Consider the following 23,249-nt stretch of genomic DNA (forward strand, 5'->3'; position numbering starts at 1 on the left):
ACAGATCCTGCCACTGGTCAGACAGTGACAGAAACGACTGCTCCTGCAGCCGCCACTACCGCTCCTGCGGGACGCACCACTGAGGTCGTGTCTTCTGGCGCACCGGCCGCGGCCTCGCGAGCTTCCACCTAAACCTGAGAGAGTCAGCAACTCGAAAGCCCAAGGTCGTCCGTCGTAAGATTCGACACAGGATTGCGAGATCTGTTTTGTGGTGCTTCACATGTTCCATTCGACGCTCCTTCCATTTTCAAATTCACTTGACGGCTGCCACCTGCCAACGCCATACAAACGCAACTGTTTTTAGACTGGCCCCAAAAAGCACCAGTACTCACAACACCCTAACAAAACACCTATCAACCTACCCTCTGACTGACGGATAACCAACATCATCATTCTTCAACTTCCCTGTGAGGCACCGCTCAGATCCGGCAGTCGCAAATGGACTAAGTCAGCCCTCCTCCCACGTCCAACACAGTCTTCTCCTGAGGCGCTGGCTACAATAATGGTTGGCAGCACTCGCTCTTCTCATTCTCACACAGCACAGCGTGCCTCTCAACCTAGGAGATACCCCGATGAGAACAACTTTTCGTACTCTGATCTTGTCTCTGATGCTGCTCCCACACTAATCACGAACAAATCGTCTCGTTCAAGGCCCTCAATGGCATCTATGCGAGACGATGCGCATGCCCCTAGCTCTCAGCGGGCTCATTCTCACTACCAATCGTCAAGTGCACACGCTGCAGCGCACATGCAGCAGTTCTCGCAGTCACTAACGATCCCACCACCACCGCCCCCTGAGTCATACCAAGCGACGTCAGTGTCACTTCCTCCTGCGATACCTTTTCATGCGCAAACTCGTACCGGCTCTCCGTTCTTGGTATACCATGTTTGTCATGGCTGCCGTCAACCAAGATCCAAGACTTATCATCATCGCAATCCTGTTCACCCTGGCGATCCAATCCCTGATCTTAGTTTGTGCCAACGTTGCCAGTCAAAACATCGTGCTCGCGAAAAAGTCACCATTACTTCTACCAACGGAGGAGATGAGGCATTGCCGCCAGGATCAAAGTATGATGACGAGACAGGCGTGCAGTACAAGGCTGTACAATCAGATAATATTTCAGGCTGGACAACCAATCCGGTGAATGTTGGTGCACCGAGCTTGGGATCCCACCACCCTTTAGAGCGCCAGAGTCACACCAAAGTAACAACGAAAATTTACATCAATGGAGAGGAAGTTCCTACCGCCTCGGTGGCGGCAAATGTACGGTCGTCAGCTTCACAGAAGGCATCATCGCAGGCCCTTCATTATCACCATAGTGAAGTGCCGTCTCATGTTGACAGTATTCGTGTTTCGACGAGTGATATCAATGCCAACTCCGACAAGGGCCCGCCTCATAAATCAGCAACTGAGTTCGCAGCAAGTGTGGAAACGCTCTACACCTCGCCCACTCATGACCATATTTCGAAGTCAGTGAAAGCACCTCTTCCTCCTCAGAACGCGTCAATCACGTCCTCGAGGGTTCGTGAGATTGCCAAGGAGGAGTTGACGAACACTAAATTCATGGCGATGCCACCACCGTTCTTGCCGGCTTACATCATACCTCAAACATATTCGACTTTGCCAGAGGATGTCATGAACGTCAAGGAAGGAACAGTACCGCACGTAGCAAGCATCTCATCATCGCGCCTTTGTCCGAGCACACAGGACAGGAAGTATTCCTCAATCACTGCATCTGATGTGTGCAGGATTGCGCGTGACGAGATCAAGAGCTACCGAGGAGCTGAGCGGTCTATTGAAGCTCATGCCAACCCTTATAGCCATGGTCGTATGGTAGCTACGGAACAAAAGGAACCGCATAGTGGTATGAATCCTTCGGAGAGCGCTCCGTTCAGCCCAGATGGACCAAGCCATGCCAAAAGCCGTCCCGTGACGGACTTTGAGAGACATCCAGGTCGCAGCAGCCCATTACAACCCAACACTGAAGCAATGCCTACTGCAAGCAGAACACCGCTACACGCATATACTGCCGCGACACAGACGACTGATGGACCAGAGTACTTCTACATCTCACGGAGATCAGAAGTAATGTCGCCCCAGAATCTTCCAGCACCTCGTGCGGCCTCTGCTGTGCAACCGCGGACTAGATACTACGTAGTCAAAAGGGATGCCTTCGAACAATGGCATGATGCGACGCATGAACAACGTCATCTTGACACAGAAGTCACTTACGATGATCTTGCCGGTCAGAAGAGCAGACACGCCGCAGCCTCGGGTACTATAGGCCCGAATTCATCCATAAGTCAACGTGCCCAACGCCGATTTGACCAGGAGCACAATGTCGCGTCCCATAATAATGGAAAAACCACCCGTCGCTATGATGATACTGAGATTGGTGGTCAAGGTTATGGAAAACAGTTTGCTGCATCAGGAACTCATCTGGCCCAATCCTATGCTGATGTCGACAAAGAAGACAGGATTTATATTTCGTCTCAGCAAGAGTCTGGTCCCTCTCGAGACGAGATCATGGATAGACACGGCAGCCGTCGCTCGGACTATGCCGTCACAAGGAATATCGAAGCTCCATATCATGGGTCAAAAGCACCTAGACCTTCCACACATGTCGGCCCTGCCATTGTCGATGAGCGTCCAGCAGGAGATAGAACCTTCTTCCGCGAGACCTATGGCACAGCCCCGACCTATGTCACACAGGACAGCGATGAGATGACTGTTTGGCAGAAGGAGAGTCGCAGTGGGCTTAAGCCTGAGCACAATCCTCTCGATTCTCTTGCGATGCATAAGCAACAGCATAGGAAACACAACCATGGTGGGAGGCACCGTCCGATCGTTGAAGACGATCATGTGTACATGATTCCAGGTGGAAGGACTGAACGGCCTCCATTCCCGCCCAGAGACGAGGATGTCCTCCGGGAAAGTCGACGTGTCTATCGCGAGAGGACCCCCTCGAGAGAACGCATAGTGACCGAGAGGCTTGTCAGAATGTCTTGCACTTCGCCTGAGCGTCGTGATAGGCACTATCGACCTGAACAAGATGACAACCTGGACCAAGATGCCATCATTCACGAAGGCACAAGGGAACAAGAAAGACCAGCAACAAGGCCAAGAGGGATCCTGCGACCTTCCAGTAGCCCTGGAGCTGACGGACTATATACGAATGCTCATGTCACGTTCGCAAGTGGGGATAATATCGCTCCAGTAAGTGTACCTCCACCGCCTCAACCATCTAGGTCAGCGCGCACTGCTGGTATATCCCGACGTGGTAGAGACGCTCATGGTCATGGCCTAGATGGGCCGAACAGCAGCGGGTCCGGGTCCGACGAGTACTACTATGAGCGTGGACGTGGGCGAACTTCGCATCGCTATGGTCCGGTAGAGGGCATCGAGACATACAGAGCAGCGACGAATCGCTTTCTGACTCGAGCTCTGTCAGAATCTCCTTCTCGTGAACGTGCAGAAGACCTCAAGAGGAGAGCGGAGCAAAAGAAGAGTGTCAAGGTCGAGATACCGTCAGATGCACATGGACCATTTCGAGCAGAGATCAGCCCGACCATGAGCATGGAGGTCCTCACAGAGGGCAGTCCAGCCAGAAGTCACGATGGACACGAGGGATACAGACTTGGCTCAACAGCGAGGATGCCCGGTATCGACGAGAGAGTTGGCCAGACTCAGCCTGGTTGGCTCAGGATCACCAAGGTCAAGCAATACATTGACCGCAAAGGGAGGCCGTTTGAGGTTGTCGAGGAGGAAGTCGTGCTTGACGATACAGGAGCACCATCGCCATGATCCAGAGCATCTTCGCGCGACCTTAGGCATGCAAGAGTGGACTGACGAAGATGCATTTGCTGGACGTTGCATCGGCTATTTGTGTTTTTCCGTTGCTTCATCTTTTCACGCGACTTTCGCGCCTGGTTGCTGCAGCCTGGTTTTACATGTGCTGCGTAGCATTCTTCCACAGAGATGAAACCCTAAGTACAAACGACGCTATGCTTTTATACCTGACTGCTTGTGTTGAGAATTGAATTGTGATGAGAGGAGGACTATCAAAGCATGAGGATAAGCTGGAGATAAGATAAGGAAGTACTACCAAGGCATGTGAGGCAAGTCAGCTACTCCCGTATATTGCACCGTAACTCCGAATAGGAATTGTTCCATCGTCCTTCTCCGCATGATGACATGTGTCAACAATAGAAAGAAGCACCCAAGGGAGTGTTTCGTTTTATCTATTTGCAGAGCGAAAGGGAACTACGGAATAATCGAGATTGAGAGCTGTACACAATGAGGAGTTTCTGGGCCTTGCCCGCCGTCCTTCGCGTGGTGCTGGCCAGCCAGCATGTCTTTAGTGTTCAAGACGACGTATTGGCGTATCCCCAAGTAGGTGATCACTTTGATATCTACGCAGACGACAAGAGATGCTGATGACGAGGAAACTTTGCAGTTCGAGATCATCTACAGCGATGATTATCTGACAGAAGCGCAAGCCCAGGCGCTACGGAATGGCGACCACAAGGAGCACCAGGAGAGCATCATACAAGACCCCACGTCGGAAACAGACATTGCATTAAATGGAGGAAACACGCATGACGACGACGACTCGAAGCACGCTCAGAAAGACCCGCTGAAATATGAGTACGAGGAGATGATCCTAGGAAACCGACGGTACTCGTGTCGGATACCCATCATCGACGTCGCAGCCGGCAGGCCAGACGCCAACCAGACGCTCACGAAGCAAGAAGAGGAGAAGGAGCTGGCGCGGGCCAATGATCGGGGCTGGGAGCTGCTCCAGGGCATGCAAGGCAGCTGCGTCTACTTCTGGAGCGGGTGGTGGAGCTATCAATACTGCTACGGCAAGGGCGTCAAGCAGTTCCATCAGCTCCCGCCCAGTCAGGGAATCCCGGCGTATCCGCCTGTCGAGGATCCAGGTGTCACGGGTTTCACGTTGGGTTCGGTGGAAGAGTCGCTTCCGAAGGAGATGAAGGGAGTCGCAAAGAGCAAGACTGGACAGGCGAGCAAGGCATTGGGCACGCTGGAGACAAGAGGAGAGAACAGATACTTGGTACAACGCCTGGGAGGTGGCACAGTCTGCGATCTCACGGGTAGAGAGAGGCGGGTGGAAGTTCAGGTACGATCTTGTATTTTCCATTACTGCGCAGGACTCTTACTGATTTCACTTTCCAGTTCCATTGCGATCCGACATCATCGGACAAGATCTCTGGAATAAAGGAGATCGCGACATGTGCCTACCTCATGATCATCAAGACGCCTCGCCTGTGCAATGATGTCGCGTTTCTGCCGCCTCGCAAAGACAAACCCAACACTATTTCTTGTTCACCCGTCATCGCCGAGGATCAGATTGCCGACTACGAGAAAGAGCTGAAAGAAGCACAGCGCCATGAGGATCACGGCGACCATATCGAGAACCCCTTCGAGGAGCCACAGTCGAAGCCACCTCCTGTGATCGGCGGCATCATGCTCGGAGCTCACAAATGGGTGTCGGAAGACGCCCACATCCAGAGATCAGCCATTGTCGGCGGAGGCAAGGAGACCTTCGTCGAAACAATTGCCGATAGCATGGGCAAACTCATGTCTCCCGAGCAATTGAAGAAGATGGGACTCGGAGACGCCAAGAGTGTCGAAGAGCTGAAGAAAGAGCTCGAGAAGATCGCTGATGGTCAGGCGTGGAAACTCGACGTGTTCGATACGCCTCAGGGCAGGGAATACAGAGGTGTTTTGCTCGGAGACGAAGACAAGGACGAGGAGGGAAGGGGCAGTGATGAGGGAAAAGGCGGCGAAGACGGCGAGGACAGAAGGAGCGATGTTGAAGACTCGGAAGGAGGAGGCGAGGCAGGTAGCGAGGAGACCTACAAGGACGAGTTATAGACGCCAGCAACAACAGTCGTGTACTATATCTCAACTTATAATGAATCACAACTCCTTTGCTGAGTGTCCACGACCGCTCTTTCGTCTGCAAGTATTGTCATTCATGACGCGAGACTTTCGCAGCACACTGTACCGAGGACCGCTCTCATCATACGAGCTACTTCGGCAACATGCAAGATAGGTAGGTCTCTTGTACAGTACCTACATACGTAAGGGTACTCATCAGTCCATCATGCATGCATCATATGGAGTAATACAAGACTGACTAGGTGCATCAACCAACCGAGGCCATCCGACGATATCCTCTGTATGATCACCCAATCTACATCTCTTCTTATCTTTATCGTCCTCGAACAACTAATGCGCAGTAGGTAAGCCTCGGCTTTGATCGGGGAGCAGCAGCACCGTGCAGAGAGAAGACCCTGTTCCTCTGCAGCGCTTACTACAGCAAGGTACGGTACTTTCCCCCCGCATTTCGGAAGTAGGTTTTCGGCCGCGTCCTACCGTAAACGGCAGCTTTACGAGTGAGTGAGCGAGTCCCTGCCGCTGATGGAAGGAAATAGAGAGCGAGAGGAGAGAGAGAGAGAGAGGGGGGGAAAAGGTACAGTCGCGAACAAGTAGTACCTCTCTTGCGCTCTCTTTAGGGACAAAAAGTCCGCCAGCCCGTCCGCCTTTTGCGCGATCCCCCCCACGATTGTTCTTTCTCTTGACATATTGTGACTTGTAATAATTCCCCTGATTTTTTTGTTCTTTTGACTTGCTGATTATCATGCTGTTGTAAACAAGCCTAGGGATAAGATCTATATTGCTGTTTTTCTTGTTGCCTGTGTCCTCTTGTTTCTTTCCTTTTCCTACCTGTCAATGAACCCTTGTTTCTTTGTGAGACAGAGAGATTGTGCAAAGTTTCGCTGGGGAGAACGCCATATATATATCGCTCTTGGTGGAGGAAGTCGTTGTCATATATGGGGATAGTTGTAAGAAACGTTACTACGCATACCCATACAAGGACTGGAAAGTCTAAGATCTGAGGAAGAAAAGAAAGTAGTCGGCAAAAGCATAACGAGCATTCTCTCGCGTCGTGGGGCCATACATCTATCCATCATGAATTTCGAAACAGACACCCAATCGCCACATCAAGGATGGTTCTCACGCGTCGCTCAATCCGCCGGCTCGCTCACTCATGACCTGTTATCTCTAGATGCTGCTTACGCTGCCACTGGCGACCTACAGAGTTTTCGTCAAGCAAAGGGTGGCGACAACCATCTTCACGACCACAATCGAGGTCTTCCCGGCCAGAGACAACAGCAGAAGTACCTGAGTAAACGACACAAGGCGAATACCATACTGAAGAACCCTCGACGGTACCAGAAAAGTGGTGGCGAGGAACTCGAAGACGAAGTACTGGATTTTCTGAGGAGGGATTGTGCTATCGACAAAGATGGCGCTTCTAGCTCTAGATCTGTTTCCCCTCTGTCTGGTCGGGACGATGATGGCCACCAGACTCCTCCTCAATGGAACACGGCTGATCTTCAGGACTTTACTGCCAATGGTTCTTTGCATCACGCAGCTCGGCCTCACGAACTTGCCAGCTCTCGAAATGATTCATTCATGGATATCAAGAAAGATGTTCGACACGATGTACAAGAGTCACTAGAGCATCTATCTCTGGCAGATGGTCTGCCGATCTACCAAGACTTTTCTTCGGCGCAGAGACGAAAAGTTGCCGCCGCTCTCGCTAACAGGGAAGCCGCTCACTTCGATACTCACTGGCGCAATGCTAGCAAGACGTCCGCATCGACCGACCCGATAGAGAAGCCGCAGCGGAACGCTACGCTAAGCAAGACTGCAAGGCTGAGACTCGAGCTCGTCTCAAAACATCTGGCAGCACGTGACGCTGCAGCTTCTAACTTGCTTCGACAGCAGTCCAATTCATCGGAGCAGAAAGTCGATGACCCGTCGGCTATCGCGGCGTCGACAGTCTCACCCGTGTTCGAAATGGGGTACAACCAAGTCTGCCACGGCGAAGGTCTGAGTCAAGACTGGAACTTTCTCCTCGCCGAAGGTCCATATTGCCGACTACGAAGAATGTCCCAGCAGCAGTACCAGAACCTACAACAGCAACAGCAACACCTCAGCAGCTTCCAGGGTGTTTCCCACATCCAAACCCCTCTTGCAACCGAGCAGCGAGTAGGCACCACAACATCTACGACCGCGATCCCGAGCCTCCAACACCTGCACACCGCATTCATGGACCACGCATCATCGCCCCTCTCTCAGCAGCCAAAACTCCAGCACCTGCGCGCCGCACTCATGGACCACGCATCGTCCCCCGTCGCCCAGCAAACCCAACAAAGATCCACCACCCTACCTCGTCAGAAACAACAACAACAACAACAACAACAACAACAGCAAAAAGAAGAAAAAGACACCCTCTCAGGCTTCCACTGCCCCTACATCGGCTGCCACATGCATCTGCGCGCAGGCTATCAGTACAGCCTGGTGAACAATGCAGAGATGAAGAACAAACTGGCTTGTGTGCATGAGGGGTGTGACGGTCTTTTTGACGGTGAAGAGGCGTGGAGAGAACATGTCCTCGGCGCGCATCATGGGCTTTTGGAGAAGGTTGAGGGTGAGGTCTCGATTGATCAGCAGCAGCAGGAGGATGAGAAGGACTTTGAGATGGTGTGGGAGGAGAGTGTGCAGGCGAGGGAGTAATGGTCAAGAGGCGAAGTAGGGGATCAGAGCCAGGAAGGCCTCGAAGAAAGCGACAAGTCTCATCACGAGCAGAACATGGGAACTCGACAGGGGCTCAATCGACGTACAAAGCATAAAAGCATATGCACAAGAGAGATGCACAACAGGGCAGAAATCAAGGAGATCTGGAATTTCCGCGCATTTTATCGTCTCATGTACAGACAGGGGTGAAAACAAATCAGTTCGTGATCAGCATAGCATAGCATAGCGCAATAGCATGAAAAAGGCAGAGAAGGGAAGAAAGTCCTCATTTCGTCGTCAGATGCGTTCAGAAGAAAACCAGGGAAGTGGAACACAGACATGGGCAAACATGGGACAGGGGATAGTCACACAAATCAAAAGATATCCATCGAATCTGCATACACTCTGCCTGTTGTGTTTCTGGTCCTGTGCTGCGGAGTGAAGTCTGATGTCTCTCAGCCTTTTACGCTTGCTTTTCTTCGATGGACCTCATTCTGGAGCCAGAAATGGAGAAACTGAAGATAAGAAAGCAAAGGATACTACTTATACTACTTCGTGTAGACGACCGAGTCGAGGGGGTCGAGGAGAGAGGAGGAGCGGATAACGACCCACTGCATCGTGTCTCCTTTCCATTGAAGATGAACCTTTGTTTCATTTTTTTCCCCCCAACTTTCTTCTCTTCCTTATTCATGTATTCTGATCTGATCTTTGACGTGTCTTGTGTGAGTGAGGAATAAGTCCTTTTGTCATCATTTTGGGAAGTACTCTACATTCCTGGACCACCCTTGGGTCCGACGGCGTAGTCCTTCATGAACTCGGGGTCGTTTTCAAATTCTTCTCTCAGCTGTTGTTCTTGTTAGCAAGGTACCCTTGTTTCTGTCTCGAGGACTGAAAAAGCGACATAACATGGCGAGGAGGGAGGGGGGGGGGGAGAAGATAGGGGAAACGAGGGGGAAAAAAAAGAAACTCACAATATCCAATCCACCGACGAGTTCTCCATCGCAGTAAACCTGCGGGAAGGTGGGCCAATCCGAAAACTCCTTGAGGCCCTGCCTGACATCGTCATCGGCGAGGATATTGAAGAAACCATAGCGCACGCCCTTTTCGCGAAGCAGCGCGACCGTCTGGCGCGAGAAACCACACTGCGGCGAGCTCGGGGTGCCCTTCATGAACAGCATGACGGGCGCGGCCTTGACGAGCTCCGACAGGCGGCCGTTGAGCTCTTCTTTGGATTCTTGCTGTTGCGCTGCGGCCGCCGCGTGGTCGCCCGAGGAGAATTCAGGCGCTGTTTGTTGCTCGCTGGCTGAGGGGGCGTAGTCGCCGAGGTTCTTGGTCGTCTGCTGGACCTGCTGAGGAGGAGGAAGACCGGTGGTGCCCGACGAGGCTGAGGCTGCGCCGGCGTGTTTCTCTACGGCTGCGCGAACGGCGGCGATGGAGGGCGACGAGACGACTTCGATGACCTGGCCGTTCTTCTGCAGCACGATGTAGGGCACCGAGGCGACGTCGTATTGCTCGGCGACATCACTGACGTCGTCGGCGTCGACGCGGATGAAGACGGTGTTGGGCGGGTTCGTGGCTGGGTAGGTCGAGGCCAGAGTTTCGATTGCGCTGCTCATGTGCTTGCATGGCTCCGCCCATGAGGCGTGGAAGTAGATGACGCTCAGCGCACTCGGGTTGCTGGAGATGGCATTTGAGAAGTCGGCGGGCGAGATCACTTCGTTGACTGTGCACGTCGCCATTGTGGGAATGTTTCGTTTTTCTTTCTTAATGCCCGATGCAAGAGACTGCGCTCTGTTGTATGCTCTTCAAGCAGGAACGAGGTGATGTTTTCCAGTGGAGAGAAGAAGAGTGGTTTATTCTCGGCCTATTACACTTCAGGCAGAGGATTGCAATATTATACGCTGTTGATCAGGAGAAGAAGCAGAATTGTTTCTATTATAAGATTGGTTCTAGCAATCAAATCGTGCAACAACGCCAATAGTAAGAGTAACAGTAGTGATGATGATGATGATTGGTGATGATTCAGCAATCGTGCGACTAAGGGAAACATTTCCCACCTCCGCCGCCCCTCTATTGCCAGCTCTCTTACCATTAACTGACGATGCGCTATCTAACCTACAAAGTCACTCACACGCTTAATTAGCTTAGCTACAATCACTTTGCACGACAGCCCACCAGAACCCATCAGCCCTTGGCGCTTGCGTCATTTTGCGCTATACCACCACTCGATGCAAACGATAAGGATTCGTTTTGGGTTCATTCCTGACCGTGATCGGGAAGAACGCTTGCACCGTATCTTGGTAGACTCTTGGATCTCCTTAGGAATAGTAATAGTGCCACTGAATTGAGCTTTTGCGATCTACTGTACTCCGTACTTCGTTGCACTTCTATCGTGTGTACCTTCTATCGTGTGCACCTACAAATCATCCGCTATCAATAGACCCTGGACAGACAGGACACCGCATGTGCCATAAGAAAGCTTACCTCAGCTAGCACAAGTACAAGGTACGGTAAGGTAAGGTACCTTAGGTAAGGTAAGCGATAGCAAACATCAAATTAAGGTAGCAAATTATCACACTTTAATGCCAGAAAGCAAGACCCAGGTGTCAAGGTCAAGAACAAAACTGGCAAAACGGAACGTCTCTCCCGCCTAGGCTTGAACTAGGAACCTCTCGATTAACAGTCGAACGCGCTAGCCAATTGCGCCACGGAAGAATTGATGGTAGCCATCTTTCATGTGCAAGAATATATACTCGCTTTGCATCATCATGCGACCACAAAATACCCGCGTGTAGATAAATTGTACTTTATGGTCTGTTGTTTCTACCACAGTTTTATCTTATCTCAGGATGAGAAAGTTATCAAATACAAAAACAGCACTACTTCCACGTCAACCTCTCCAGTCAAGACCGCTTGAGTGGATGCGCCTCAGTGTTCAACACATAATGATCCAAGCTGACCAGATCTGGTTCCGCAAAGACCAGATAGAAATACTTGAGCGTTTCCGCCATCCAAAAGCTCTCCATGCGATCTGACTTCGTCGGTGGCGAGGCGGTGATATCATCCAGCGCCGCATTTGCAATCTCCGTCCGCGTGTGCTTCTCAATGGCCTGAAACATCCTCCAAGCTGCGTCTTGATACTTCATGTCGCCCGTGATGCGATACAGCACAAAGACCGACTCTATCGCTTCGGGTCGCAGAATGTACCGGCGATCGTCAATATGTGAGTAACCTGGTGGAAGTCGCTCGTTCTTGATGCGTATGTCGACACGTTCAGCATATGAAAGACCCGATGCACGGTCTGAGTCAGATTCGTACGCCATGACGCTGGAATGCCACTTTTCCTCCTCCCACGGACAGCGCCCACCTTTCGAGGCGCATGGTGTAAAGTGTGCAACCTCGGCCATGAGTCCATTTGGCATAGAGTCATACGCCCAAATGCATCCATCGGTCAGCTTGCGAGCCGTCGCCAGATCCTCGGGCCGGTCGAATATCCTAGCTGCTATCGCCACCATGCCTCCAGCATAGCAGACTAGGTGTTGCTCGGATGTATCAAGCACTGGAGTGGCGCCTGAGCCATCTGCTCGCACACCGCCAGAGAAAAGGATATCAGCTTCGTCTTTGACCATAGGCCTGTAGAAGTTGTACTTGGAAAAGACCTCGGCCGCTCGCTCGTACAACTTCCGGTACTGCTGAGACTGTCCTCCAAGGAGCATGTGCTCCTTGGGGAAATATTCGAACAAGGAGTCGGCCATGGCGCCCAGGGTATACCCTGTATCTTCTCCAAACTTGAGGTCTCTGGCGTTTACCAACACTGGCCACATGCCGGGTAGCTTAGTGGTCATCTGTTGCTCGTCGAAGTGATTGGTGATTCGCTGCACAGCATCATAGTAACGCATATCACCCGTGAGTTGCGAAAGTCGAGTGAACTCCAACGTCAAAGATCCGATTTCTGCAACCAAAGTGTTTGCACTGGCTTCCGTCCTCTCACCATTCTTAGACCTTCGAATATGTTAGCATAATACACAAGTTGTAGAGGATGCAATCTTACCTTTTCCATTCCCATCGCGTGATGGGCATATGGTTTGGCGTGTCGAAGGCGACCAGTAACATCTCACCAAGCTCCATTGCTTTCCGAAGCAGCGTAGGGTAAGTCCCACCAGATAGATCATATGCGCCCAGGAATCCTCCCATGTAGCGGATCGTCGTCTCGAAGAGATTCAACGTTGTTTCATCCGTGGTCGTGAAATCTATCGTTTCAATGGCTGCCACTGCCTCGGCAAATTCGTCCCCCATTTCCATGATCCATAACGTGTCTAATGCGTCCACCAAACTTGCGGCCCATCCTCCGAAGAAATTGTTGGATCCGCCAGAGAGTGGCGCTACTTCATCCGCCATCCAGGCTCGAGATCTGTATCCACTCCACGCATGCTCGAATGCTTCCTTGACAGCAGCTTGACGTTCTACTCGAGTGGTTTTGGCTGCTTGGGATTCACGGCCGAAAGCATGTTGAATTCGTGGTACTGGCGATACTTGACCTGTAGGTAGGGGTATTAGAGATATCACGGGGTAATGTATTTTGACATCCTGCCAGTGAAAATTGCCATCATTAAGATCCGGCGAAGGAGGTAGCGACAAAGTTGCCTTGGACTCTTCGAATGCATGTGAAGGGGTCGTGTCGATGAAGTAAGAGGTCTCATACAACAGAACAAAAAGAACAAGACATCCCGCGACTACGACGATGCGACGTCCCGATAAGAATGCCGGGATTTGCGTCGAAGGCAGCATGATGACCTTTACTAGACCAGCATGGAAGACTGGGGGAGAAATATGATGGATGTTGATGAAGTGAAGAATCTACAATGAGTGAATGTGTCCGTGTACAACCCTCGCGGCGTCACTGAGGCTCTCTGCGCTGGTGAGCGCACCCATCGCTCATCCGCATGCTGTACATTGATTCGTAGATACGCGCGCGATAGTGATATACAAGTAACATATCTGAGCACGAGCGGCTGCGGCTGCTCTGCCGGTCGCCGATCATATATATGGGAATAGACACCTCAAGGTGGCGTGAGCGCCATTGTAAAACAGGGAAATCTGAGGCTGCATATATCTCGATGCAGATGAGAGTGCTCCTGGCGGCGTCAATTGGTTTGTGCCATGATTGGGATTGTTGTCATACATGCGAGCATTGAGCATTGAGCACGATACCTTAGCGCTGTCACCTAGCCATAGCCGCCAGAGCAGCTCACGCCCTTTGCACATTCGGAAGCTCCCACGCGCCACATCACAAGGGATTGTGTAGTGTGTCCAACCGCATTGATGTGGCTTAACAGTACAGTATATTTGTAGTACGGTGGTGTGAGAAGAATTGGGCTCATCCTAAGTTTTGGCTCGTCATGCCTCTCTCTCTAGACCTCACGTCTTGGCGTCCCAATTATCACTTCCCGTCGCACATGTGCAACGATTCGAAGCAAGCATGCTACCGCTGCCGCTATACTGCCTCCAGGGTACTCGAATTTGTGCAGCTGCCTGGTGCATGTGTATCAATCTGCGACACCTCGTCGAGAGCTCCTATATGCTCTGACTGTCACAACTTCGCGTGGTCGCGGCATTGACCTCGAGTCTCAATAAGATCATAAGCAGTACTAAGCTAGGTGCAAGTCCAACTGTTCCATTGTGACAGGTTCAAGAGGGCTATCATTATGTTGTTTGCCTTGCGAATAAAGCGCTTCCACAAGTGTATGTAGCCGCCGCCACCACCTTTGGGGATGCTTATCGGCGTCAACAGTAAGTCGCCATTGGCTCTCTTCACGTATGCTATAAATGCCCCTTCCAGCTTGCAATTTATCTCAGATCACAAGGCTAGTCCATTCGACTTGAGGTGAAGACGTGGGTTGTCTTTCCGATATCTGGTATGTAACTTGGGTCTGGTAGTTCTGTCCCCTTCAGCATGCTCTCGCTCCATTTCATCTGTTTAGTTCGACTTTGCTTTCAGCAATAAGGATCGTTGCGAAGCTACCACACGCGCGCCAGATGTACGACAGACGTCGATACACCATGATATCATGGATCAGTCTCATCCAGTTCTTCATAATCGGCGTGTTCTCAACATGTTACTATCCCGACGGAACGGTCACAAATTCAGACGTACCATGTCTATCAGGACCAGAAGCCTCATGGTGCTGCGGATTCGGATATGCTTGTTTAGACAACGGAATCTGCATGGCTACGATAGAGACTCCGAATGCGACTGAATATGTGAGAGGAAGCTGCACAGACAAGACATGGAGAGACTCGAATTGTCCCAATTTCTGCGTCAATGGCGAAGCCCCTGCGAATTATTTGCTTAGTGGTGGAGAGGGTATGGCCAAGTGTGATGAGACGGGTGACATGCAGCTATATTATTGCATCGACTTCAATATGGACGCGGTAGACTGCGCGAAAACATCCAACATCGCCCGACTAGCGACGGGTGAGTCATGACACGTTTTGTCCAAAACAAAGCAGAAGAAGCTCAGAAGGCTATGCTGATCTGACTGATATGGTTCCCCAGGCCGAGCTTCGATTTTGACCACGATCGGCTTCGGGTCGTCGACGACATCGAGCTCTACGACCCCATCGACAACGAGTCCATCGACGACATCAAAGCCATCAACGACCCTCCAAACATCACCAGCCTCATCAACACCGCACACTACATCATCGCCAAGCAAAGCACGAGCATCATCCAGTTCCATCCCAACAAGCCCTCAAACCACAGACCCTCCTTCCTCACAATCCATCTCGTCTCCCACTCCATCACCATCACCTTCTCCATCCCTAGCAACAACAGTAGGTGCAAGCGTCGGTGCCTCGCTAGGCATTCTCCTCCTGGCCCTGCTTCTCTTCATCTACTTCTTCCGACGATCCCGCCGCCGCAGATAACTGAACCAGCAACGAGGGCTCCTATTCGGAGAGGCAGAAGCCGAAGACTTGCCCTTGGCAGACCAGCAACGGCATAAAGCCAATCACAGCAGCAGTCCACCAGACTATGAACTCAGAAATCGGTAGCAGGGGGGCGGTGGTAGCGATGACTCGAAAGCACACCTGCAGAAGAGTAGAGAGCTGGATGCGAGGGAAGTGGCGGCGCATGAGATGGATGCTGCTGATGGTGCGAGGAGGGGCGTGCATGAGTTGTATGCAGGTACGCCGAGGCTTTGATCCGGTTCTACTACTGCTACTCTTCTTATTCTTCGTTGATTATATATACTTCTTCTGTTCATTAGCGTTTACAAGGTAGTTGGCATTGACATATGGTTCGCCTTGATGCATGTCCTCTCTATTTTACTGATTGCGAAATGTCTGTTGTGCCTCGTTTTGCCACTCGTTCGTCCCCCTGACTTGGACCCAACACACAGAGAAAAGCCATCACATCAACTAGTAGACTCAAACACGGAGCAATCTCGCAAACACTTCACCAGAGCGCGAGAAAGACAGGGAGATGAGGCTCACAGACCTAAAAAAGCCCCGGAACAAACTTCGCCTTGACCTCCCTCCTATACGTCTCATAAACCTCCTTGACACCAGCAACATCCTTGCCCTCGCCCTTTAGAATCGCCCTTTCCTCAGCGCCCGCAGCACCAATCAACATGACAGTCAGCACGACCGTGACGACAATCTGGGCGCAGACTCTGAACCCAATCGTGCCGCCGTCCTCACCGGCATACGCACGCGCCATAGCCTCAGGCTTGACAGCGCCCATAGTAGCACCCAGAACGCCGACGAAGCCCAGGAACTCCGACGCGTAGAAGGGGTGGCGGATCCAAGCATAAGAGCCTCCGCGCACGATAACAGCGTCCTTTCTGGCAGACGACGCGGAGACAACAAGCGCCGTAGGCCCGCCTTTGGCGAACACGCAGGGCAGGTTGCCGCGGCCTGTGACTGCGGCGGTCCAGATGAAGAGCAAGAGACTGCTGGCGAGACCGAAGACGCCGATTTTGCCGAAGATGGACGATTCGATCGTCGTAGGTGCGGATGGGGGGTTCTGGATGACAGGGCCGAAGGATAGGAGGATTGAGGTCAAGGAGAGCAGGAACAGAGTTACTGCTTTTTGGGGAGAAGATAGGCCTGCGCGGGGGATGGGAAAGTGCACCAGGGTCGCGTAGAAGTTGGCTAGGATGAAGAGGTGATAGAGAGGTGCTGTTGGAGGTGACATATTTCCGTCTTTATTGCGGATTCTTGTTCTGCAATCGAAAAGCTGCTTGAAGATTCTGTGATCAAGCTTGCTTGATGTAGCTGCTGATGTGCTACCCCAATCAATCCAGCTTAGCTTGGGAAGGTCCTGGGAAGGCGCAGTCTCGAGTTCCAGATTTGCCACGGCAAAGAAATGTTGCGCAAGCTAATAAGCGGCTCGGATGTGAGAGATGCGCGCAAGCTGCGTGTGAATGTGTCTACCCGGGACAGGGTGGAATGTACAATTATCGCACAAGTATCACTGCGACTCTGCACTTGTCGGCAGCAAATCAAGAATAAGAGTATAGTACAGCAGAGCTGGGAAGGTGGTGTTTAGCCTGCTAATAGAAAGTGCACAAGACCAAAAAGCGTGACCGGGGGTTCATTTCATGTTTGGTCTCTTCTGAAAAGGTCCGTGTTTCAAAGATTGTGGTCTACGCTTTCTGCACTTCTGTTACTTCCGAGATCCGAGAACGCCAAGCATAGCATGAACCACTTCTGAACGATTCTGAACACACCTGTGCTGTACATGCAAGCTTGGTACATTGACTATAGTGCAAGCACTTTGGTAACATGGGGAAAAGAACACAGGGCTAGGTAGTGAAGAACAATGAGCGCCATATTCCCATGCAATATCCACAAGTCAGATGTCTTTGAAATGTGAGTTAGATCTTACTGGTTCTCAAAAACCAGTCGGCATTCCCTTTTTAGCAGCAAGCGCTTCCCTTTTCTGAATGGCTTCGAGTTCGATTGCTGTCAGGTTGCCAAATCCACCCCAACCGTCGAAGGTCTCGTTCAGATGAACAGCAGCCTTGAGAAAGTATTCATCTGGGTCGCCCCAAGTCTCCTTGGCGACCTTCATTGCCCTCAGCGCCTTGACAAAGTGTGCATCGAGTTTGTACTCCCCGTTCACTGCGTCGTCATCAATGTGCTTCCAAGTCTTGCCTTTGAGATCGAAAGCGTGTATCTTTGCCACATCGATCTTGGGACGTTGCTGAGCTATGTAAGTTGACACGGCAAACAGCCACCATTGTCGAACAAGAGCGATATGGTACTGCTTGGGGATCATTGGGATGACGACACGCAGAGCGTGTGTGCTTGTCAGCACGTGCACGAGGAAGAAGTCGTACTTTTGACCATGCTCGTGGGGTGATACTAGCAGCGCAATGGCAGCCTTCTGGACCTGTTCGAATTGAGAAGGATGGCCGTGCACAGTGAGAGCATTCCAGAATTCCAAGAGCAAGGCCTCCGAGTCAGGGTTTTTGGTGACCGCCTCTAACGTCTCAGAGCCAGGCGAGTCTAGGCCAATGGACTCGAAGCGGGAGTCTTGACGCATCTTTTCGAAGACCTCAAGCGGAGACTCCGAGGTCCACGGTGACGGCTTCGTATATGAGGGGTCGTCAAGGTATTCATGCTCTTTGTTATAGAACGAAGCCACGAGTGCGAGTGCCTCGATGGCCAAAGTGGGTGAGTTCAGCTCCAGGGCATAGCCGAGATGTATGAGGGGATGGCCGACTGAGCACAGTGTTTAGCAGACTCTACATTGACATCGGAAAGCACGTGAACATACGGCCAGCGATGACGTTGTTTATAAGAGGATTCTTGCGGTGAAATAGAAAGTGGAAAAGCAGCTGCTTCCAGTCATAGCCGAATTGAACGAGCTGATCCTCGAAGAAATCGACCCATGCGCGTTGGTACCTGCAGGCTTTGTATCAATATCTCGACTCAAGTCTTGTATAAACGAACAGTTGCAGCACATACTCTCTCTTTCCCAGATAGTCTTGCCAGTCGTGCTTGGAAATTTCGGAAGGGGCGTCGACCCAGGGCTCCAGCTCTTCCGACTCTTTCTCGTAGATGTCATGCATGCGCTCCACGCTTGCTCCGAGCAAGAAAGCGGATCCGAGAATCTATTCCATCCGTCTCAGCATTCACACTGCTACTATTGCTCTGGGCTTCCACATTCAAGGGCTCCAGGTGGATGGAATCAACCTACGTGAGGCGCATGGTTGTGAAACTCCAGATGATGGTAAATGATGGAGTGATTGATGTGGTTTCCCTTGATGAAATGCTTGAGCGTGCGAGCTCTCTTCTCTGGCGATTCTTCAATCTCGTGGATCTCGACCGGTGCTAAGTCGATACCCTGTGCGGAGGCGTCACTCGATCGAAGGAAATTGGGGATGCCGAAGCCCAGGTTACTGAAGGATATCATAGACATGATTCCGCTGCTTTGTGTCTGTCGGCGAGGAGGTGGCCTTCAGAGTTTTACGATCCACAAGAGTCGGATATACGGAGTATATATAAGAGATACAGTATATATAAGAAATAGATTACATCAAGGTGGAGACTCAATAAGGATGGGAAATGTTTAAAGCTTCCCCGCAGTTGCATTACAGTACAGTACAGCACAAGTACAGTGGAGTACAAGGGTAATATGCCGATCAGGTCATGAGATTCTTGGCATTACTTTTATGAATTGGAGGCGGATCGACTCGATCATGCTTGGGTCTATGTGTACGTGAATCTGCTCGGTGATATTCATGCCAAGCTGGCCAATAATCTATCCTCGACTCCCTCGAGGATGCACTTGTGCTCAAGCACCTCGAGGTTCTCGGCTTCGTTCTGGAACAGCTTGTCGGGGTCTTGTTCGGGACCCATGCCAGGCATGCTGCCCATCTGAGCCTGAGCCATCTGCTGGGATACTTGACTTGCGGCTGTGGGATATCAGTGTCTCTGTGTCATGAACAATGTGCATGTGATGCGAGGAAACATACCGTTGTTGCTGCCAAGAATGAAGTTATACACGGGCTGAAGACCAAACAAGGTAAGGAAGTACCATGACAGACTCGACACCCATCTCACGTCCAAGTCTCTGGTGCCAACGCCCGACTGTAACATGCTCTTGAACTGCGGTGTGAGGGGAAATGGTAGTTTCACTATAGTAAAGATTAGACGACAGGTGGTCTGGCAGTGGACTTTGTGACATACTGATGACATAGCCGGCGAAAAAGGCATTGATCCAGCCCATGATCAGAGTCTGAGGAACCATCATGGCGACATTGCCCTTCATCATGCCCATCATACCCTCCATCATGGCAGGATCGGTCATTGGGTTCGGCCTTGGCTTGCCGCGCATGTCGGGCTCGGCCAGAAAGACGCCCTCCTTGTATGCTTCGACCATGTAAGCTCTGCGCGCGGTGAATGCAGCAGGCAAGAGCTGGTTGAAGTTGTTGCGCAGGTTCACGCCGCGCATGAGAGCGCGATTCTGACGCAGGACCGGTAGAGTCTGAGGCTTGGGTGTTGACTGAAGGAGGGTCGAGAGGTAGTGTCGCATGAGACCAGTCAAGACCTGTGTGTATGTGTTAAACGACAACGCCACCAATGTGGGTGCATATCTTCTATCGTACCATGACCACGGTGATTGGAAGGAGGATCCAGTAGCTATAGCTCTGTTAGAGTATGTGGACGGGCGTTGCAAAGACTGTCGGGGTTCCTCCTTACAAGAGAGCTGGATCCCTGTGGATCATTTGTACCACTGGTTCGGCCATGTTGAAGATCCCTGACGGCGGAAGCGACGCAATACACAGCAAGCGTACACTGTTGTGTCTGGAGTGAGCGAGTGTACTATAGATATCCCAGTACCTACAGTTAGCTACAGTAAGGTATGTCTGAATGCGCGCCGCACTCAGCACTGACCTGAATGTCGGGCTCTGGCGTCATGAACCTCCGACCTCCGTCCTCCGTCCTCCGTCCTCCGCCCTTACCTTATTGAAAGGTAATTACCCGACAGTAATAAGGAACTTTCCCCACATTCGAGGTTAAGGTACAGGTATTCATATTCATATTCATACACAGAGAGCATCTCGGCACATGTTCCAGGAAGACAACAACTGTCCGAGCCAAAACGATAGATATCCTTCGATCTTGAGACACTCGAGAGCATTCACACCAAACAGTCAGGATCGCCTGGGAATATAACACTCCATCATCATGTCAGGCGATTCGAGAATCTCGCCCTACAATCTTGCAGGTACGTTCCAAAACATACCCTACCTTCCTCAAATTCATCTGCGAACCTCCCCAGCTCTGACATATATCTTCACGTTCAGACTGCAAGAACACGACCGATGATGCACTCCAGAATTACCTTGCATCTCTGCCCTCGGTCCGTCAATCGCACTTCCACACCGATGTCAAGCTTGCTCTAGGCTACTCTGCTGTCATCATTGCCGCCGTCACATTTGCATACGACTACAAGCTCGGCTTTGACGCTACAAAACATTGGACTGCCATCACTGTTGCTGCCTACTTTATTCTGAATGGCGTTTTCACCTACTGGATTTGGGCTGTAGAGAAGGGGACTGTGTTCACAGGAGATTGGAAGGGACGAAAGGTGAGACATCAATTCCGAGGGCAACATATGTGTTTGTTGTGCTGACCCGCTTCTTCTTGCTCAACAGTTGTCTATAATCTCACGGACGGAGAAGCTTGACCCAACTTACCGTCTGAAAATCACGTATAGCAAGGCCGCCAGTTCCGTGAGTCAGACGGAGCAGATCGAGATCAATGCCCCTTTCACGCAGTGGTTCACTGCGGACGGCTTCTTCGTCGCCAAGCCTTTCCAGCAGTGGCTCGCAAGCAGTGTACCCCTGATCGGAGAGGCAGATCCAAAGAATGCTATCGAGCAAGGCCCAGGTGCGACGAGCACCCAGACTGTCGCTCCCGATGCCACCGCCGAAGCCTTTGAGACCGTCAAGCAGCAGGGTGCCAAGATGCAGTCCAAAGTGTCCAAAAGGAAGTGAAAGACTGATCCACGTTATCCGAGATGATGCGTGTCAAGCAGGGTAAAGTGAAGAAAAGTGGTTGAGCTTAAATTTCATATACCCCCCAAAACTTCGCCTGTCATATGATGTGGTTTCCCTGATTGAACCGAAACGCCCTCAAAGTGCTTTCGTCCTGCCGTCCAATGCCCACCGCTACACGCAGTTCCCTTTTTGGTGGCATTCGTCAGATATCCTTTCGTGACTGGCTATGCGGAATCGTCACTGCCTCTGACATTTCGCCACATACTTAGGCGCATCATTGCACCTGTGACTGGAAGATCCTTACAATCTCTCTGGCACTGCTCAGCTCATTCCCTCCATGACTTCGTCTGCGCCACCATTTGCCTGAGCTTCGCCTTCTCCCTCTTCGGCATACTCCTCCCCATCTATCGGATCATCTTCCTGATCCCACCACAATAACGGGCCCAGACCACTCTGCTGCATAGAAGCCTGGTCACAAAAGCAATTAGTATCTCTTTCCGTGATAATATCGCATCTATGTCGTCTCAACGCATGTTGACCTACCGTGATCTCGTAAGGCGATATCCTCGTCTCCGTCTGCTCATCATTTTCTGCTTGCTCTGCCTGTGCCATCTGCTTGTCGGGGCTCAGATCCGTCCACGTCTCGCCCTCGACTCTGAAGCGCACGGTTTCGTAGTTGTCGAAGAAGAAATCATTACCTTCACCTGCGCTCCACACCCACGTCTGCTCTGCCTGGTCGAAATGGCTTGGCTCGAAAAGCATATAAGGCGCGGGCACAAAGATGTCCTCGAAGAAGTCCATCGTGATGCGAATTCCTAGGGGCGTGTTGGACACGATCTTACCCTGTAGGATCTCGCCTTTGAATGGTCGAAAGACGATGAGGCGAAAGTCAACATTGACATTCACGATGCCCGTGCCGTGCCCGATCAAGCCTTCGCTGGTGTTGAGGATGTCATACAGACCCAGACATAACCCCACTTTGTGGATCACCTTGTCGCTGTATTTGGCATTGATGTTGTCTTCGATTGCTTGTGCGCTGCGCTTTTCGAATTCTTGCGGCGCGATTTGGATCAAGTCCGCTATGGTCACCTTTGCACCCCCCACGAATGAGAATCATTTTCTTCATCTTGTCTTGCTTTGCTTGCTTCTCTTTTTCTCTGACTGATCAACAGGAAAAGAAGAGAAGATTAACATACCAGAATGTACATCTCGACGATCTGCTGTGCAAGAAGTTGAATGAGACTGTCACGAAAAGTCGCAAATCTTGATGATCAGATACACGAAATCCTTAGTAGACCAGATGATCATGTTCGAGCGTGATTAGGAACAAGTATGCTATAACATCATAACACCACTGTATAGAACCATCAATACCGACACCAATTATTTCTCTTGTAAATACTTGCGGAAGCATCTTTCACTAACCAAAGCTTGGCATCGAAGCAAATGCTTGGCATCAAACTTATACTTCGCCAGTGTATTCTCTGCTAAATTCATCATTCATCAAAACTGAATATTCACTACAGATATATAGATACCATAACTTCTCCAAGCTTACAGCTGGACTGGGCGGAGACCCGTAGTATCGTATGAGTGTCTAAGATCATTGTTACCCAGGA

The 23,249-nt window shown here is 51.2% G+C and overlaps 8 protein-coding genes across 8 annotated transcripts; 2 read left to right on the plus strand and 6 right to left on the minus strand.

Moving 5' to 3' along the window:
* Window positions 1-4,297: 4,297 nt before the first annotated feature.
* On the plus strand, window positions 4,298-5,899 carry AAFC00_006226 (uncharacterized protein; the record flags this gene model as incomplete). The annotated part of the gene is made up of 3 exons (XM_069346146.1): window positions 4,298-4,393; window positions 4,458-5,141; window positions 5,198-5,899. The coding sequence occupies 3 exons, from the start codon at window positions 4,298-4,300 to the stop codon at window positions 5,897-5,899; spliced, it is 1,482 nt and encodes a 493-aa protein (XP_069197356.1).
* Window positions 5,900-9,380: 3,481 nt separating this feature from the next.
* Window positions 9,381-10,353, minus strand: AAFC00_006227 (uncharacterized protein; the record flags this gene model as incomplete). The annotated part of the gene is made up of 2 exons (XM_069346147.1): window positions 9,381-9,458; window positions 9,586-10,353. The coding sequence occupies 2 exons, from the start codon at window positions 10,351-10,353 to the stop codon at window positions 9,381-9,383; spliced, it is 846 nt and encodes a 281-aa protein (XP_069197357.1).
* Window positions 10,354-11,517: 1,164 nt separating this feature from the next.
* Window positions 11,518-13,402, minus strand: AAFC00_006228 (uncharacterized protein; the record flags this gene model as incomplete). The annotated part of the gene is made up of 2 exons (XM_069346148.1): window positions 11,518-12,616; window positions 12,666-13,402. The coding sequence occupies 2 exons, from the start codon at window positions 13,400-13,402 to the stop codon at window positions 11,518-11,520; spliced, it is 1,836 nt and encodes a 611-aa protein (XP_069197358.1).
* Window positions 13,403-16,112: 2,710 nt separating this feature from the next.
* On the minus strand, window positions 16,113-16,811 carry AAFC00_006229 (uncharacterized protein; the record flags this gene model as incomplete). Its single annotated transcript, XM_069346149.1, has 1 exon — window positions 16,113-16,811. The coding sequence occupies one exon, from the start codon at window positions 16,809-16,811 to the stop codon at window positions 16,113-16,115; it is 699 nt and encodes a 232-aa protein (XP_069197359.1).
* Window positions 16,812-17,510: 699 nt separating this feature from the next.
* On the minus strand, window positions 17,511-19,043 carry AAFC00_006230 (uncharacterized protein; the record flags this gene model as incomplete). The annotated part of the gene is made up of 4 exons (XM_069346150.1): window positions 17,511-18,343; window positions 18,399-18,526; window positions 18,590-18,735; window positions 18,822-19,043. 4 exons carry the CDS (start codon window positions 19,041-19,043, stop codon window positions 17,511-17,513), a joined length of 1,329 nt encoding a protein of 442 aa, XP_069197360.1.
* A 320-nt stretch (window positions 19,044-19,363) lies between these two features.
* Window positions 19,364-20,373, minus strand: AAFC00_006231 (uncharacterized protein; the record flags this gene model as incomplete). Its single annotated transcript, XM_069346151.1, has 5 exons — window positions 19,364-19,539; window positions 19,600-19,761; window positions 19,814-20,174; window positions 20,233-20,266; window positions 20,327-20,373. The coding sequence occupies 5 exons, from the start codon at window positions 20,371-20,373 to the stop codon at window positions 19,364-19,366; spliced, it is 780 nt and encodes a 259-aa protein (XP_069197361.1).
* Window positions 20,374-20,815: 442 nt separating this feature from the next.
* AAFC00_006232 (uncharacterized protein) lies at window positions 20,816-21,627 on the plus strand (the record flags this gene model as incomplete). Its single annotated transcript, XM_069346152.1, has 3 exons — window positions 20,816-20,855; window positions 20,935-21,218; window positions 21,286-21,627. 3 exons carry the CDS (start codon window positions 20,816-20,818, stop codon window positions 21,625-21,627), a joined length of 666 nt encoding a protein of 221 aa, XP_069197362.1.
* Window positions 21,628-21,951: 324 nt separating this feature from the next.
* On the minus strand, window positions 21,952-22,838 carry AAFC00_006233 (uncharacterized protein; the record flags this gene model as incomplete). Its single annotated transcript, XM_069346155.1, has 3 exons — window positions 21,952-22,098; window positions 22,174-22,719; window positions 22,827-22,838. 3 exons carry the CDS (start codon window positions 22,836-22,838, stop codon window positions 21,952-21,954), a joined length of 705 nt encoding a protein of 234 aa, XP_069197363.1.
* Between the last annotated feature and the right edge of the window lie 411 nt (window positions 22,839-23,249).

This window comes from Neodothiora populina, assembly GCF_041146345.1.
Source record: "Neodothiora populina strain CPC 39397 chromosome Unknown canker_contig_7, whole genome shotgun sequence".
Lineage (NCBI taxonomy): Eukaryota > Fungi > Ascomycota > Dothideomycetes > Dothideales > Dothioraceae > Neodothiora > Neodothiora populina.